At 36.9% G+C, this 18,654-nt stretch overlaps 1 protein-coding gene across 31 annotated transcripts in view; it reads right to left on the minus strand.

Annotated features, from left to right (window-relative positions):
* TIA1 (TIA1 cytotoxic granule associated RNA binding protein) overlaps window positions 1-18,654 on the minus strand; it is a 31,057-nt gene that overhangs the window by 10,809 nt on the left and 1,594 nt on the right. For 3 of the 31 annotated variants that reach the window (XR_003145401.3, XM_025470797.3, XM_025470795.3), the window contains exons 2-7: window positions 18,418-18,522; window positions 9,614-9,710; window positions 5,577-5,675; window positions 4,821-4,875; window positions 4,616-4,648; window positions 3,301-3,388 (exon numbers count right to left, since the gene is read on the minus strand). Coding sequence is in view for 21 of the 31 variants with exons in the window: in XM_025470797.3 (XP_025326582.1) it covers window positions 3,301-3,388; window positions 4,616-4,648; window positions 4,821-4,875; window positions 5,577-5,675; window positions 9,614-9,710; window positions 18,418-18,470 (425 nt within the window). In the remaining 10 variants the exon portion in view is untranslated. The other 28 variants (XM_025470794.3, XM_025470793.3, XM_049115608.1 and 25 more) reach the window with 19 other exon arrangements.

Genomic DNA, 18,654 nt, shown 5'->3' on the forward strand with positions numbered 1-18,654 from the left:
TATCAAATGAGAATGTCATACACAACTCATTTTTATGTTTCATCTTCATTAAAATGAACCTTTAGTGCACATTCACCTTTTATTCTATAAAATTTATCATGTATTAGCAAATGAGGCTTAATAAACATGCAAATCAATAACTTCTTAGATATATATGATGTATATATTGTACAAAAACTGCTGCCCACTTCAAAAAGTTTTTAAACTTTTAAATATTAAGCATGGTAAAAGCAGCTATTCATATGAAATTACTTAACCATTTATAGGGTTCACAGGCACATTAGATGAATGGCTTTCTTTAACCATGCAATCTATAAGTTTCTATTTGACACTATATACCACCTAATCATTAAAAAATTAAAATAGAAAACTGGAAACTAAGAGAATAAAAAGCTGTATATTTCCTAAATTAATTAAATTATTTTGTTTTCTCAGATCAATTGATACACCCCCCTTTTGGACTATGGGTAAATTTTGAGAACTTGATGTTTTCAGAAATGCTAAATCACACTAGACACACACTTTAGTTTTAACTATATAAGAAAAGATTTTATACTGAATTTTAAAATAGCAATCATATAAGATTGATTGGAAACTATAAGATATAAAAGCAAATTTTAAAAAGTCAGAAAGTAAAAAAGCACGCCAACATTTATCCACTGTGAACCGTAGCTTGTAGTTAGCCAGGGCAATTCTGTCCATTCTTCAGAGATACTCTGCAAAATAACCAGAGCCCTATTATTTGAGATTGAGTAAAAAAACCCAGCCATGATAGCTAAAACTCCATACCTCAAAAAATTGGACTCAAATTGTGCTTCACAGGCAATCTGCTTTTAAGTTAGCCAGGTATGTCACAATGCTTGTTCTCTCAGGACACATGAACAAAACAGGCACTTTCACAACAAAAACCCAAGTCAGAAAGCCATGCAATATAATTTTATAGTATACATAAGCATATTTCGATCAATTTAGGAGTGATTTATTAAGTGTTTAGGGTCAAAATGACAAAGAGGTGGTGGTGAAAGGGAAAACTAATGCAAGTCACTTCTCAATACAAAAAAATACTTAATTATCGGTATGGTACACATGCATTTAATGTGGTAACTGATTCACTTCTATACCAAAATTTATTAGACTATCCTAAAGCTCAAGGAATAGCTTATAAAACTGTATAAATTAGGGTAAGAAAGTACTACATTTTTTATACTAAGTATTTTAATAGGCCACCACTGACTGTATACCATCTATAAATTAAGTACTGTTGCAGGATCTCTACAGAGAATATGACTATCATGGGAATTTTTCAATATATAATTATTAATTTATCTCCTTTAACAAAAAAAATCAGGAAATGATGCTACCAACTGAAAATGATTCTTTTAAATTTAGAAACACTAACTCCTTGGGTAGCCTAAAACGTATACATTATACATTACCTCAACTGAAAATTATAATCTATAAATTGTAAGTTATAAAAAAAGCCTTACCAAAAATATATATACAACAGTAATCATGGTCAATCATAAGAAAATCTAGGCTATAATTATGATACCAACATATTTAACAAAAAGAAATTACTGATCCATGATTAAAAAGTCATTATTAAAATTGGAATGTCATTTAACTTAAGCTCATTGATTATTAAAATATTCTTTATCTAATCCCAAACTAAAATCTCCATGTTTTCAGAAAAGCTACTGTAATCAAAATCAAAGCATTTAAATAAAATAGCTACTGAGTCTGTTAAAATGTTAGAAAATCTTTTTCTTCTTAAAGTTAAATTTCAGGATATGTTAGCCTTGAAATATATTTAAGTCTTACTTATTTCTGAAAGGATTCTCTAAGGAAGAAGCAGCAAAGATCTAGATCAGGGTTCTTTAATCCTTCTTTAATCCTTTTATGGTCCTGTGACTACTCTGAAAATAGGATAAAACTTAAAAAGATACTCCATACCAAAATGTAAACAAACAAAATTTTGTATACAGAGATTTACACAGCTTCCGAGAGGCCAAAGGTTAAGACTTTCCAGTCTAGGTATCTGAAAGCAAGCTAACCATCATCAAAACCCTAAGATCAATCAAAAGGAACAATCAAGAAACTAGAACTTTACTTATTTTCCTAATCAGTTCTCACAAAGAAAAATGTCACCTAAAAGAAGAGTCCATTTATAACCCTAATCTTTTGACTGACTTTAAAGTTGGCCCCTTACTTATGACCATTCCTTGGTCACTATTTATTTTCATCCTCCTACCAATGAATTACAACTCTTCAAATGAAAACTCCTCAAATTTACCACCAATACTATTGGGATTTACTTTCCAGCCTTTCCTCACCTTCTTTTTCTGCTGTTGGTCTGTTCCTCAAACCAAACTAAAGCTAAAGTTTCCTTTTTACTACTCTTCTAGCTGGAACAACAATAAAAAAGCAACCAGAAACCCAAATATCCTGTTTTCTAAATTCAACAAGTACTTCTAAGAAAATATTATAATCGACTTATTCTTACTCTACTATGGCATGCTTTTAAATTAAAGTTCTTTTATGATGAACACTATCTAGCGCGAGATATTTACAATGGGCCTAAACTGTACGATTAATAACAAATGCAGGGGGATCCCTGGGTGGCTCAGCGGTTTGGTGCCTGCCTTTGGCCCAGGGCGTGATCCTGGAGATCCGGGATGGAGTCCCACATCAGGCTCCCTACATGGAGCCTGCTTTTCCCTCTGCCTGTGTCTCTGCCTCTCTCTTTGTGTCTCTCATGAATAAATAAATAAAATCTTTAAAAAATAATAACAAACGCAAGCAAGACACTGCTCCACAAAATACTGAAAAGCATTACTATTAACAGTAACAACAATAACAAAAGGGTAGATATCTGAGGACTAACATTTAACAACTGCTTTTTTATGCTGAATTGTTAAGGTTTCTTTTTGTTAAAATATATTAAAACAAAATGCATGGTATCATAGAAATGCCCCACAAGGGTCTAAATTCCTTAGTCACACCACAAGGTTACTAAAGATTATGACCAAGCTAAGCAAGACACTTACATAAGAAACAATATGTACAATAGCAGATTTGTCTCCTAAGAGCTAATACTAACCTAAGAAAGGATTTTAAAATAATTGAAGACCAAAGATTTATCAATGGGAAAACAATCTTTGGCTGGTAACAGCTTAAATAGTCTCTAAACAACATAACGAATTATATTTAAAGGTTAAAATTCATAATAGATTTTCATATTACTTCTACATAAGACTGTTTCTAATTAAAATCAGTTTAAATTTGTCTTCTGTTACTTACGATATTCTTCCAAATGGTGCAAAAGCAGCTTTTATATCTTCAGTTGTAATTTCTGGACTGAGATCACCAACAAAGACATGGAAATGATCTTATAAGGGGAAGGAGGGGGAAGTGAAAAGAAAAATAATATTTTAGAATTTAAAATACACTAAAATCTATTCAATAAAATAATCTTAATTTATGGATTAAATAAAGTATAAGTAAAATACTATCCTATATCTATACAAATTCTATCAATTTTACACATAATGAATGAAGGTGATAATATAGGAAAGATTCTCTTTAAGACTGATATATCTAACTGGAAACTGACAGTTATAGTTCTACTTACAGCCAATTATTATACTGATCTAAGAAAATAAACTAATAATACATAAAAAGTATTGTTAAAAATTATACTTAATTACCATTTTAATAGTGATTATTTACATTTATCCACTTTACCACTAGAGTTTTAAAATTAAAATAAAATAGTGGTATTGTGAGTTATGTAGACTAGATTTGCCTCAGTTAAGACAATTTGCTGAAGCTAGCTACATGATATACTTGGTTTAACCATATTTTGTGAAGAACAATCAAAGAAATACCTTGCATTGCAACAGTTTGATGTTAAAGTATTTGACAGTTTTCTCAAAAGCCAACAGTTTTGGTTGCCCAGACATTACACCATTCAGTTTATGTGAATCCATGTGCAAGTGAACTAAGACTGAAGGCAACAGAATGAAAACAGTAATCCCTTCACTTTATATCAGACCATTAAAAAAGCATTGGAGAGAAATAACGATCCCATATGTGAAGTTTTTTTTTTTTTTTAAAGGACAACGTTCAAAAAAAGAAACATTTAAAAAAAAATACAAAATAGTTGGATCAACACTTTAAAAGGAACACATATATCAACTTTGACAAAGTATATTTGGAAAAGTTACCCCCATTTGGCAGGCCTTAAGCAACATACTGGGTTGCCATTTGAGAAACACAGTTTCAGGAGCAACTCAAGCAATCCAATCGGAAGATCTGGTATGAAGCACAGATCGTGACCTCAAGGAAGCAGGGGTTGGTGAAATTTCACCTTTGTGAAATTATTTCTAAGGCATCAGCTGCTACCAAGGGGGTCAGAGAGCTTGAAATAGCACTATAGTGGACAAGCCACATTTGGTCAACACTGGGAAGAAGGGGGAAATATACTGCCAGAGAGACAAATAGAAATATGACCTCCTCCCTCCCACCTCCCCCCAATATCAAACAAAAAAACTTCAAGTGGTTAGTGAATACCCTTTCAAGAGATTTCATTTTATGTTTAAGAAGATACAATTACCTTGTGAACGCTGTGTGCTGACAACGGTACTACCTGATGACAAAGATTAGATTTGTTCTTAAATTTATTAACACAAACACATTCAATCATATCTTAGGATAACGATCAAAACATTACTGCAAACATGTATGATGTTTATATGCTTTACAATAAAACTACTGTGTACAATAAAAACAAATGTTCAAAGAGCATAAAATATACTTACTGCTTGTATCTTTCTTTTGACTGCTGGGGGTTGTTGCCCAATTCACTTTGACTTCCTAAAAAAAGGTTTCTACATTTATACTCCACAAAAATAAAGCTCAAAATCAGGTATTACAAGATTTGCATCTATAAACACATAGGAAGGTATATGTTGGAGATGAACACTCAAGAGCATACTGGTTCTGGCCAAAGTTTCAATACTTATCTTTTAACCTACACTTACTCAAATGTTGGCAAATCCACACCTTACATACTTCTGTTAACATTCAACTATCCTTTCTTATCTAAAGTAACAGTCATTTCTTTTTATTCTTCCCCATTAGCATCCAAAGTTCTAGATGTTTCATCCAAGCTTGAGTAATTCAATAACTATTTTAGTATTTACTGTGTGCGGCATCATGAAGAATATCAACATAAACATGCCCTCTAAAAGCTTTATCCCATCTTTTAAATATTAAATGTGACCTTTTTCTATAAAGTGAATATAATGCATGCTTCTAAAAGGTAAACAAAATTGGGGGCGCCTGGGTGGCTCAGCTGGTTAAGTGTCTGGCTCTTAATTTCAGCTCAGGTCACAATCTCAGGGTTGTGAGATCATGTTGGGCTCTGCACTGAGTGTGGAGCCTGCTTGGGATTCTTTCTCCCTCTGACCTCCTCACCACCCCTGCTTGTGTGCACAATTAATCAATCAATGGTAAACAAAACCATATACAACTTAAAATTTTCCAAGTCACCTTCTTTAAATATGACAGCTTACCTTACCCATTATCTTCCGCCCATTCATAGCAGCTAGCGCTGCAGCTGCATGACGATGCTCATAAAACTCCACAAAACAATATGGATCATTTCCAGCTGTCTGTTGAAGAAACACAAAAGCCAAATTTAAGTTGGATATTCCTATTATCTTAAAATTATGTGAAGTTTTATATATCTCGAATATCAGGCCAAGGAGAATGAAGGGATCCGTTCCATAAGCAAATCTTTAGCTAAGTAAACACTTAAAAATGAATTGTTTTTATTTTTATTTATTTTTTAAAAGAACATTATCTTCTTCAAGTTATCCTATACTACTATATATAATTCAATCATGTATTAATGAGTTAAGTATCCTAACTATGGATGGGTGGATATGTAAACTACACACATTCCCCATCATATAGTCATTTCTTTATGCAACAGATGTCATACAGATGTTAGTTAAGTTTGACTAGACTCTTATGCTTTCAAGTCTCAGTATTGGCTTTTCATAATCTTTACTCTCCCTTTCCTATCATATGTTACCATTTACTGCTATCCATGTACATATATTCTTGCTGCCTTTAAGTTGCTAAGTAGCAGAAAATATCAGCCAACCTTCCTAAACCTATTTCAGGCTCTGAAAACTGAAGAGGTTTTCTGGTAAACAAAGTTTTTAGAATAGGCTGTAGAGTGCAGACTTTCTGACATCAACTTTTGCCTTCAGCTCGGGGCCTGGTCCTGGAGTCCCGGGATCAAGTCCCACATCGAGCTCCCTGCATAGGGCCTGGGCCTGCTTCTCCCTCTGCCTGTGTCTCTCCCTCCCTCTCTCTCTCTCTCATGAATAAATAAATAAAATCTATAAATAAATAAAAATAAAAATTTTAAATCAATCAAATAAATAAAAATAAAAATTATCCTCTTTTCTGGTGTTCTAAGTAGTTGAGGTCTGATTAAGTATAGCTTGGCTGCTTTATTGTAAATTAAAGAAGCAGAAAAGAGGGACGCCTCAGGGACTCAGTGGTTGAGCATCTGCCTTTGGGTCATGGCGTGATTCCAGTCCCTGGATCAAGTCCCACATTGGGCTCCCTGCGTGGAGCGTGCTTCTCCCTCTGCCTATGTCTCTGCTTCTCTGTCTGTCATGAGTAAATAAAATTAAAAAAAAAAAAAAAAAAGGCAGAAAAAACACCCCATATTTTCCACCTATCTACAAAATACAAAATGACTTTCAAGTCCATTTTTAAGTTCTTTCCATAATCTCCTAAGCAGAATTATTAAAACAGGAAACTAATTCAAAAGACTAGAATGAAAAAAAAACGACTAGAATGATACCAGAATAAAGAAATTACTGTTTTATTTCAAGGAAAATTAGCCATTTAAAAAAGTCACTAGCAATGATTTTTAAGAATGTTGAGTAAGCAGGCAACCACAAAATTTAATAGTGAGACAATCATTATTTTATTTAAGAAAACATTAAAGAGGGGTGCCTAGGTGGCTCAGGCAATTAAGCTTCTGACTTAAGACCATAACCTTGGGGTCCTGGTATCAAGCCCTACAGTGGGCTCCGCGCTCTCTCCCTCCCCCTTACAATCTCTCTCTAAATAAAATAAAAATATTTTAAAAAGTTAAAGAATATAAAAATGCTTTTAAAATTGCATAATTCAGAACACCTGGGTGGCTTAGTGGTTGAGCGTCTGCCTTCAGCTCAGAGCATAATCCTGGGTCCAGGGATTCAGCCCTGCATTGGGCTCCCTTAGAGAAGCTTGCTTCTCCTTCTGCCTGACTCTGCTTCTCATTCTGTGTCTCTCATGAATAAATAAAATCTTTAAAAAAAATTGCATAAACTCAAACTAATGCTACACTTAATGGTAATTCTACTATAAAGGTCAGTTTCGTCAGATATTAGAATGTGGTTACAAAAAGTAGCTTACACATCAGTATAATCAAATGATAAAGAATCTTATTTTTACTTAATTTGTACCCAGAAAAAACTGTACTTTTTAGATTAAAAGATCCAAGGATTCATACTATCAAACTTTATACTCCAGAGAGTATAAGATTCATAACTATGAACATAAGTCCAACAGTATGAACGGACTGGAATTTAGATTTGTTTTTTTATACATACTATGATTCAAGGTTAACAGCAACTACAGATGAATGTTGCAATGTTTTTCTATATGTTAAGGTCTGGTGGATGGGAAGTGCCACAATGCAAGAAAAACTTGAATCATGACACTTAAAAACACTTTCTCACACACACACATTTTCATAGTATATTATTTTTATTAAAGATTTTATCCATCCATCCATGAGAGACCCAGAGAGAGAAAGTGGCAGAGACACAGGCAGAAGGAGAAGCAGGCTCCCTGTAGGGAGCCCGATGTATGATTCGATTCCAGGACCCCGGGATCACGACCTGAGCTGAAGACAGATGCTCAACCACTGAGCAACCCGGGTGCCCCACAGTATATTATTTTTGACTCAATTCCCCAATGTGGGATCCCTGGGTGGAGCAACGGTTTGGCACCTGCCTTTGGCCCAGGGCGCGATCCTGGAGATCCGGGATCGAGTCCCATGTCGGGCTCCCGGTGCATGGAGCCTGCTTGTCCCTCTGCCTGTGTCTCTGCCTCTCTCTCTGTGTGTGACTATCATAAATAAATAAAAATAAAAAAAAATATTCTCCAATTGTAATAACTATTTCCAGATGAGCCAATCAACTGACATCACACACAAAACAATTCTGATGCTTCAATGCACCTTAAAAGAAGAGCTTACATATAGCTCTTAAAAAAAAAAAAAAAGGCTGTATTTATTTATTGGGGGGGGCAGTGGGAGCAGAGGGAAGAGAGAAGCAGATTCCTCACTGAGCGTGACTTGGAACTCTATTCTGGGGATTCTGGGATCATTATTTGAGCAGAAGGCAGACACTTAACCCACTGACTGAGCCACCCAGGCGCCCCCTACACACAATTCTTATTTGCTCTAAAAATGATTAATTTTATTCTCTTCCTCCTTTATTTATTACTAAAATAAGTTTAATTCAGTGGCTAAGACACTTATTTACTTTTTGAAAAGATTTTATCTATTTATTTGAGACACAGAGAGAGAGGCAGAGACACAGGCAGAAAGAGAAGCATGCTCCATGCAGCGAGCCCGACGCGGGACCCGATTCCAGGTCTCCAGGATCATGCCCTGGGCTGAAGGCTGCACTAAACCACTGAGCCACCCAGGCTGCCCTAAGACTGATTTAAATTCACTAAAATTACTAGTAATTTAGACTGTATAAACTATTTTTTTAATGAATGATGCTACAATGTTTAAGGTTATTTTTTTTTTTTAGTAATCTCTATACCCAACGTGAGGCTTAAACTCACATCCCAAGATCCAAAGTTGTATGCTCTTCTGACTAAGTCTGGCACCCCAGTATAAATTAAAAGTTCCTGAAAGAGGGGCACCTAGCTGGCTCAGTTGGTAGAGCATGTGATTCTTGACCTCAAGGTCATGGGTTTAAGCCCCACATTGGACTAGAGCATACTTTAAAAACAAACAACAAAAAAACTATTCCTGGGGATCCCTGGGTGGCTCAGCAGTTTAGCGCCTGCCTTTGGCCCAGGGTGGGATCCTGGAGACCCAGGATCGAGTGCCCTGTCGGGCTCCCTGCATGGAGCCTGCTTCTCCCTCTGCCTGTGTCTCTGCCTCTCTCTCCCTCTCTCTGTGTATCTCATGAATAAATAAATAGAATCTTAAAAAAACAAACAAAACTATTATTAAAAAAAAAAAAAAAAAGAGTGCCTGGAAGTAATGCATTTAACTGATCTATTAAAAAAGAAGAAAGTAGGGGATCCCTGGGTGGCTCAGCGGTTTGGCGCCTGCTTTTGGCCCAGGGCACAATCCTGGAGTCCAGGGATCGAGTCCCACATCGGGCTCCCTGCATGGAGCCTGCTTCTCCCTCTGCCTCTCTCTCTCTCTCTATGTCTATCATGAATAAATAATAAATAAAATCTTAAAAAAAAAAAAAAAAAAAAGAAGAAAGTTAACTAAGTAAAATACCCTTACATCCATAATCATTTTGCAGTTTTTACAAGGTCCAATCTGGCTAAAGAGCTGGAGAATTAGAGCTTCCGTCACGTCTCTGGAAAGGTTGCCAACATATCTGAAACACAAAGAAAAACAACTTACCATTTTAAATTTGCTTTTTTTGCATCAGTTTCTAGAAGTTGCTTACCAAAAAGGAAATTCTGGGATTCAAAGCAGATGTATGACACACTACTTGTAAATACAGTGACACCACTAATAAAGGGGAATCGTGTGTGTTTAGTCAAGATTTTGCAAATTACACCTGTTGTTTCTAAGTCTGTAGGCTTACAGGTCTTCTTAGGAAGACATGCTTTAAAAAAATCTCAAATGAATCATTAGATGTATAGAATATTTTATACAATCAATCCTGGAAAGTTCTGCAATTATTTCTACTTCCACAGTATTACTGAGAACATTAAGATGCTCTCAATTTTTAATTCACACAATTCCCTTTACACTATCCAGTTTAGGTATATTTTGGTTTACACAATAAATATACTTTTGAAAAATCATATCACTTATCAGGTGTAGCACATGGTCAGAGATGGGAAACCTTTCCATGAAGAATAGAAGGATTCCAGGAAAGGCTTTTAACAGATAATATGCGTTGGTGACTAACAAACTTAATTAGCATAAATAGTGTATTACAAAACCACATGATTGGGATAATCTTTTAAAAAGACTTTATAAATATATTTTCAAAATGAGACTTTGAAATGAGATTACTTCTAGACCTGTTAAGAGTTGGAGGTTTATCACTGTTTTTAAAAGCAGCTCCAGACCCAATGTGGGGCTTTAGCTCAGACCCTCAGATTGAGTCAGATGCTCTACCAATTGGGCCACCCAGAGATGCCCCTGAGGTTTATCACTTCTGATATCAGAATGTAGTCTCCCAATATCTGTAGTTTCTCATTGTTCTGTGAAGAATCCTTCAGAGAATGTAATGAAAGGTATAGACTTTCTCCCCAGAAAAATAAACATCCACAAATTCCAGGAAGTATGGATCCAATTCTTTCCTTCTACTTACCCACTTAATAGATAGATACACAGTGAGTGCTTACTTTGAAGGCACTGGAACAGGGTAAAATTACAAAAGGAGAAGAGCTGAGTCTTAAGGGAACAACATCTAAAAGATCAGGTAATGATACTCAAAAATCAACTGAAACATCTACAGCCAACAATTTTTCTAGTGTTGGAGGCTACTATTACATCATGTCCTTATTCTGGATGTCTGTAATTAAAGGGAAAGAATTAAGCATTTATCTTGCTTTGAGGAGAAACTCCAATGTAGCATAATCGAATAGCTCTAGTTGATGAGAGAAAAACTCTTCTTTATAGAAAAATGCTAGCCAATTAAGTGTAGAGAGGATTAAATTAGTAAACAATATGTAAGTCCTACTGAAATGATTAACTCAAGCAAGAATCAGTAATGGATGCAAAACCATTAGGTGAAAGGATGGTATGAAAATGGATACTTGGGATCCCTGGGTGGCGCAGCGGTTTAGCGCCTGCCTTTGGCCCAGGGCGCGATCCTGGAGACCCGGGATTGAATCCCACGTCGGGCTCCCGCTACGTGGAGCCTGCTTCTCCCTCTGCCTATGTCTCTGCCTCTCTCTCTCTCTCTCTCTCTCTGTGACTATCATAAATAAATAAAAATTAAAAAAAAAAAAAGAAAAGAAAAAAGAAAATGGATACTTGGGGATCCCTGGGTGGCGCAGCAGTTTGGCACCTGCCTTTGGCCCAGGGCGCGATCCTGGAGATCCAGGATCGAATCCCACATCAGGCTCCCGGTGCATGGAGTCTGCTTCTCCCTCTGCCTGTGTCTCTGCCTCTCTCTCTCTGTGACTATCATAAATAAATAAAAATTAAAAAAAAAAAAAAAGAAAGAAAATGGATACTTGCAAGTTGGCAGAGTTATTACACAGATTACTGAAATTGCAAATGGAAAACTCTACCTTAAAAAAGAAAGGGGAGGGATCCCTGGGTGGCGCAGTGGTTTGGCGCCTGCCTTTGGCCCAGGGTGCGATCCTAGAGACCCGGGATCAAATCCCACGTCGGGCTCCCGGTGCATGGAGCCTGCTTCTCCCTCTGCCTGTGTCTCTGCCTCTCTTTCTCTCTCTGTGACTATCATAAATAAATAAAAATTAAAAAAAAAAAAAAAAGAAAGAAAGAAAGGGGATCCCTGGGTGGCGCAGCAGTTTGGCGCCTGCCTTCGGCCCATGGTGCGATCCTGGAGACCCGGGATCGAATCCCACGTCGGGCTCCCGGTGCATGAAGCCTGCTTCTCCCTCTGCCTATGTCTCTGCCTCTCTCTCTCTCTCTGTGTGACTATCATAAATAAATAAAAATTAAAAAAATAAAAAATAAATAAAAATAAAAATAAAAATAAAAAAGAAAGCTTTGGGCAGCCCCCATGGCTCAGCGGTTTAGCGCCGCCTTTGGCCCAGGGTGTGATCCTGGGGACCCGGGATAAAGTCCCGCATCCGGCTCCCTGAGTAGAGCCTGCTTCTCCCTCTCTGTGTGTGTCTCTCATGAATAAATAAATTAAAATCTTAAAAAAATAAAAATAAAAATAAAATAAAAGAAAGAAAGCTGGGGGATCCCTGGGTGGCTCAGCGGTTTAGTGCCTGCCTTTGGCCCAGGGTGCAATCCTGGAGTCCTGGGATCGCGTCCCACGTCGGGCTCCCGGCATGGAGCCTGCTTCTCCCTCTGCCTGTGTCTCTGCCTCTCTCTCTCTCATAAATATATAAATAAATCTTAAAAAAAAAAAAGAAAAAAAAAAAAAAGCAAGCAAGCCTTGGCCAATTCAAACATTAAATCATTTTATGGATGACATTTACATGTACAATATATATTATACAGTAGTACCTATGAAATATTCAAATAGAAAAGCTCTAACTTGGGCAGCCTGGGGGACTCAGCGGTTTAACGCCGCCTTCAGCCCAGAGCCTGATCCTGGAGACCCTGCATGGAGCCTGCTTCTCCCTCTGCCTATGTTTCTGCCTCTATCTCTCTGTGTCTCTTGTGAATAAATAAATAAAATCTTAAAAAAAAGAAAAAAAAAAAAAGCTCTAACTTGAATCTAGTCAAGCTTAAATTTAAACTTAAGTTTATGGAATATTGGGCATATAAAACAATAGTATAAATTCAGATGTGGAATATTATGTAAGACCACTTGATCTCTTAAAAAAATTGTTTTTTTTTTTTTTTTTTTTTTTTTTTTTTTTTTTTTTTTTTAAGAGAAGACTGTTCTTGCTTAAGAGAAATCTGAAGGACAATGACAACCAAATGCAAGGACTAATCCTTGAACTATAACCTAGAGTTGGGGAGAAGGGTTAACTTTTTCTTGGAGAATTCTAATTAATAAATTTAAAAGGAGTGAAGGAAATCACCATTAAGCCAGCACAATAACTGCTACTGATGAGATCCACCATGGATCTTTTAGTTGATGCAAAATTTTAAGGAGATATAGGGTATGTGCAGAGCCTCAGAATATCTCCTCTAAAATATTAAATATTTTAAATTAAATATTTTAACCCATGAATTAGTTATTTTAACATATGTCCAAACTTCCCTCTGTGAAGTGAAGCTTAATTCCCCTCTTCTTGAGTGTAGATTAGTCTTAGTCACTCAATTCTAATTAATAGAGTGTGTTGGGCGGGGTTGAGGTGGGGAGTAGTCACTGTACAGTGAGGAAACACTACCTTCTCAAGAGTGTCACAGTCATGAAAGGCATCTCCTTACATGTTAAAGGAGAGTGAAGAGATATAACAACTAAATGCAATATAGTATCTTAGACTGGATCCTGGGATAGAAAAGGACATTAGCAAAAAAACAAAAAACAAACAAAAAAAAACTGGGGACACTGGAATAAACCTTGTAGTTAATAGTATTGAACAGTATCAATTTCTAGTTTTGGTAACTATAGCATGGTTATGTAAGATGTCAACATTAAGGGAACCTGCGTGAAGGTTACATGGGAACTCCGTACTAACTCTACAAGTCTTCTAGGTCTATTTTCATCCGACTCTTATGCTTATAAGAAAATCTCAGGGGCACCTGGGTGGCTCAGTTGGTGAAGTATCTGGCTTCAGCTCAGGTAATGATCCTGGGGTCCTGAAATGGAGTCCTGCATCAGGCTCCTTGCTCCACAGGGAGCCTGCTTCTCCCTCTGCCCCTCCCATCAATCAATCAATCAATCAATCAATCTTAAAAAAGATAATCTCAGGATTGCATATGCCTAAATGAAAAAAATGGCTCTTCTGAAAATTTAATTTTAACATCTACTTCGGTAAAGCTAGATAATCTAGTGACAAGTGGGCATTATTCAGGGACCTGAAATTCTATTATCTACTCTTTGCAAAACTGTCTAATTTTCTGAGAAATATTTTGAGTGGTATTACCTACTTGAAGATATGTATTTTTTTTAATGCTACTTTAAAAAGCACTAAGATTTGTATTACTCTACAATTGTCTATTTAATGTGATCTGTTGTATACTGTAAGCTCCAGGAGCCTCCATCAATTAACTCTACATACACTTGTTTAGAGAACAGCTCTTCAGGGGAAGTTATACAAAAAAGTTGCTCTCAACCTTCGACACCATTACAATACACTACAAGTAACGTATGTATCATTTTCTTATCAAAGAAATCAAATGGGCAGCCCGGGTAGCTCAGCAGTTTAGTGCCGCCTTCAGCCCAAGGCCTGATCCTGGAGCCCTGGGATCGAGTCCCTTGTCAGGCTCCCCGCAGGGAGCCTGCTTCTCTCTTCGACTGTATCTCTGCCTCTGTGTGTGTGTGTGTCTCTCTCTCATGAGTAAATAAAAACTTAAAAAAAAAAATTAAAAAAAAAAAGAAATCAAATGACAAAATCTCTTTTCCTTCCTCATACAAATAAAAATAATCCACTAGAGCATTTTTACCAGTGAGTTAATCATTAATAGCTATCTCAAAAATTTTAGAAGCAACTTAATGTGACTACCTTCCAAATCTATTTGCTAAATAAATATTAATCTAAAACAGAGAACCCAAATTTGAAAAATGCAGATTGCTTTTATATTCATGATACTTTCAGTGGAAAAATAAACAAGTGCCCTATACAAAAGTTCATTCTCATCTTTATACATGTTTCTTTAGCTGTTCCATGCTTTGTTACATTCTGTTGTTTCTGAAGCCAAAGTATTTCCTATTAACACCACAGATTTAAGTTATAGGAGCAGTAGATTCTTTTTTGGGAGGTGCTGCCAAATATCTTCCTTCCTATTTTTAGAGAAATCCTCACTCTATGACAGAGGCTCACTTCTCTACAGAAGCTGAAAAGGCTTGATATGGTTTTGTAGACTCCCTGGCGTATGATCTAGGTTAGATTTGATTAGAGAAACCCATCCTGAACAAAGACAACAAAGGTAGGGCTTAAAGAAGCAGAGACTGAATAAAGAAAACCCACTTTGGTGGCAAACAGCAGTGGAGTCCCATGTCCAGTGAAAGTGGAAGCTGTGGTCCTCAGTGGATGTGGTAATAGCACCCTTTCTGGGATCTTCTGTGGCTTGATAAGGACTGTGGGCCTGACAGTTGCCTCGCTTTTCTAAACTTTCTCTTTCCTCTTTCTCTTTCTTTCTTAAGACTTTATTTATTCATGACAGGCATAGAGAGAGGGAGAGATATAAGCAGAGGGAGAAGCAGGCTCCCTATGGGGAGCTTAATACAGGACTCCATCCCAGGACCCCAGATCACAACCGGAGCCGAAGGCAGATGCTCAACCACTAAGCCACCGAGGTGCCCCTCCTGAACATTTTCTAAGCCAGGTTCCATAAACTTCCTGTATATGTGGGAACGTCCAATATCTTGTTTTTATAAATACCTTTTATGCTTAAATTTTTTGCTCCTTACATTAAAAAAAAAATCCCAACCGATTAAAAAACTGATATTGGGGGATGCCTGGGTGGCTCAACGGTTGAGCAACTGCCTTTGGCTCAGGGCGTGATCCCCATCCCAGGATGGAGTCCCACATTGGGCTCCCTGCAGGGAGCCTACTTCTCCCTCTGTCTATGTCTCTGCCTCTCTGTGTCTCTCATGAATACATACATAAAATCTTAAAAAAAAAAAAACAAAAAACTGATACTGGAGCAGTGGCAAGCCAAGGTTCCCTATCATGTCTATTGGACCACTAAAGAAAAATATGATTTTTTTACATTTATTTAAGTTTTTATTTTTCAAAATGCGGCTTGTTTTTTTTTAAAGATTTTATTTACGTATTCATGAGAGAGAGAGAGAGAGAGAGAGAGAGACAGAGAGAGGCAGAGACACAGGCAGAGAGGGAGAAGCAGGCTCCATGCAGGGAGCCTGACGTGGGACTCGATCCCAGGTCTCCAGGATCACGCCCTGGGGCTGAAGGCAGTGCTAAACTGCTGGGCCACTGGGGCTGCCCTTTCAAAATGTTTTTAAAAAAACATTAAGATATACCCCCCTCCTTTTAGCTATTTTTTAAGCTGTTCCAAGGACTTGTTGTTAACAGCATGGATTAAAGTATTCCATGTTATGTATTGTATCACCACTGAGATTATGTACCCCAATCTTGTGCAGAACTGAAAAGTAGAGAGGAGGGCAAGAGAATTAAGTGTTGAAACAAATGGACTTCCATGGACTAAAAAGGTCTTCCTTGAGTAACTGGATAAAAATGAATACAGATTGTACATTAGCTAACAATATTGTATCAATGTAGGCTACTTAATGACAATTGTATTATAGTTATTTTTTTTTGTTTTGTTTTGTATTATAGTTATGTAAGAGAATGGCCTTGTTCTTAGGAAATACATGGTAAAGTACTTAGGCCTGAAATGTCATGTCTTTTTAAATGGTTCATCAAAAAAGAATATACCTAAATAAGGCAAATTTGGCTATTAGCAACTGGGTAAATCAGATAAAAGGTACCTGAGTTCTAGTATTTTTTGTTATTTTTCTGGTTTTTAATTTTTTTCTTTTTTTAAAGATTCATTTATTCATTTATGATAGACATAGAGAGAAAGAGAGGCAGAGACACAGGAGGAGGGAGAAGTAGGCTCCATGCCAGGAGCCTGATGCGGGACTCGATCCCAGGACTCTAGGATCGCTCCCTGGGCCAAAGGCAGGTGCCAAACCGCTGAGCCACCCAGGGATCCCCTGGTTTTTAATTTTTCAAAATAAAAAGCTACCTGGGAAGTTAACACGACAGTCCTGCCAGGGATAGGATCTCATATCAGTTTAATACATATTTTTGAAGCTGACAACTCAATTCAAAGAGTTCTAAAATTGGAATCTAAAACATTTACAATATTCATTTTTATTAGTATATCTCTAGAAAATTCAACTGACAGTAAAAACTTACAAAGCAGAATGTTGTACTGCGTTTGTTTTGAGCTGTAATCACTGTATAAAAAGGCAAATTTTGATATGAAGTTTCTGTGAAAAGCATGAATAGGTTTTTATTTAATGATATATTCCTTAAGAGTAGAGATTTTCAGTGGGGCACCTGGATGGCTTAGTTGGAAGAGCATGCAAACTCTTGATCTTGGGGTCATGAGTTTGAGCCCCAGGTGGGATACAGAGATTACTTAAGTAAACTCTTGAAAAAAAAAAAAAAGAGATTTTCATTTTTACTCATACTATATATCTAGTATCAAGAGCACTGCCTGGAATATTTTAAGTAATCTATAAATAACTGTCAAAGAGGCTCTCTCAGAATTACTTTTGAACAATTTCAAACTGTTTCAAAATTATCCCATTTTGCCTGACTCTAATTTACGGGGAAATGTGTATGTTTTTTACTAATTAGGAAATTATGTGCAAATGGTACACCAGCAGCATAACCTTACTATTTTTCAAACACTTGTCACTTTTCTGATAGCTGAAACTGACTTTTTAGATTGGTATTACACATTTTTAAGGAAACCTACTTATTACTGACTTCATTCTCACACCCCACATAAAGTCTATAGGTAAGTCCTGTTGCTCTATTTTCAAAATATACCCAAATCCAACCACTTCTCACAGTATGTCTCCAAAGTACTGCTGACACTGGCCATCTCTAGCTTAACATGCTGCTGTCTCATCTGTGGCAAATGAAGTTATTTCCTCTAAGGCACTTCCATAGACAGGTAATACGGAGATGTGACTACCTTTTCCTCAAGAATGAATGAAATCCTGATTCACTGCTTAGAATTAATTGTACCAGCTTTTAAGACAAATGTACTGATGACTTACTATAGACTGAACACTGTGCTAGAAACATAATGAAAGACCCTGACTTGCAGGGTCATTAAAACAAACATTTTATATTAAAAGTAAAAACGCTGCTGGGAAACCTTAGGGATTAACACCTACCCGAGTCTTATCAAGTCTGGTTTCACCCGAAGAATGAGGAGTTTTGGTTGAGGGAGGCAAAAGGGAGACCACAGGCAGTCAGAACGGGGACTACAGTGGGGAGGAATTGCTGGATGGGGGTGTCCTAGGGAAGAACAGGAAGCACGTCTAGCTCTAAGTGTCAGGACTTGGGGACAGGAGGGTTGCGGATGATGAACAGAAAGGTCTATGACTCTGGGTGAGTTACTTAAGACTTTTAAGCTTTGCTTTTCCTCAGCTGCAAAATGGACCCTTTACTGCAGTTCTGATGAAGATTAAACAAGCATGTAAAGCATTTAACACAGAACCTGACAATCGGAAGCATTTAATAAGTGAATAAAGTTTCTTTCATGATTTCTCCTGCAATGGTTGGTCCCCTGTCCCCAAGCTAGTACAATTTAACTACCTGCTTTTGTAGACTGGCCTGAGAGAGCTGAGGTTGTCTTCATTATTTGACATTCCCAAATCAACGTAATAAAAAGGTTAAGTTCCCAGATATTTCTGGCAGTTTCTGCAATCAAAATTTCACAATCATACGAGAATCTTAGATTCAACGACATTAATAAAAGATGATCAGCGCTTAATCCAATATGCTGCTGGCTGTCGCTATTCTGGCAAAAAGAGGCAGGGGGAGAAAATGGTT

Source organism: Canis lupus, chromosome 10 (genome assembly GCF_003254725.2).
Source record: "Canis lupus dingo isolate Sandy chromosome 10, ASM325472v2, whole genome shotgun sequence".
NCBI lineage: Eukaryota > Metazoa > Chordata > Mammalia > Carnivora > Canidae > Canis > Canis lupus.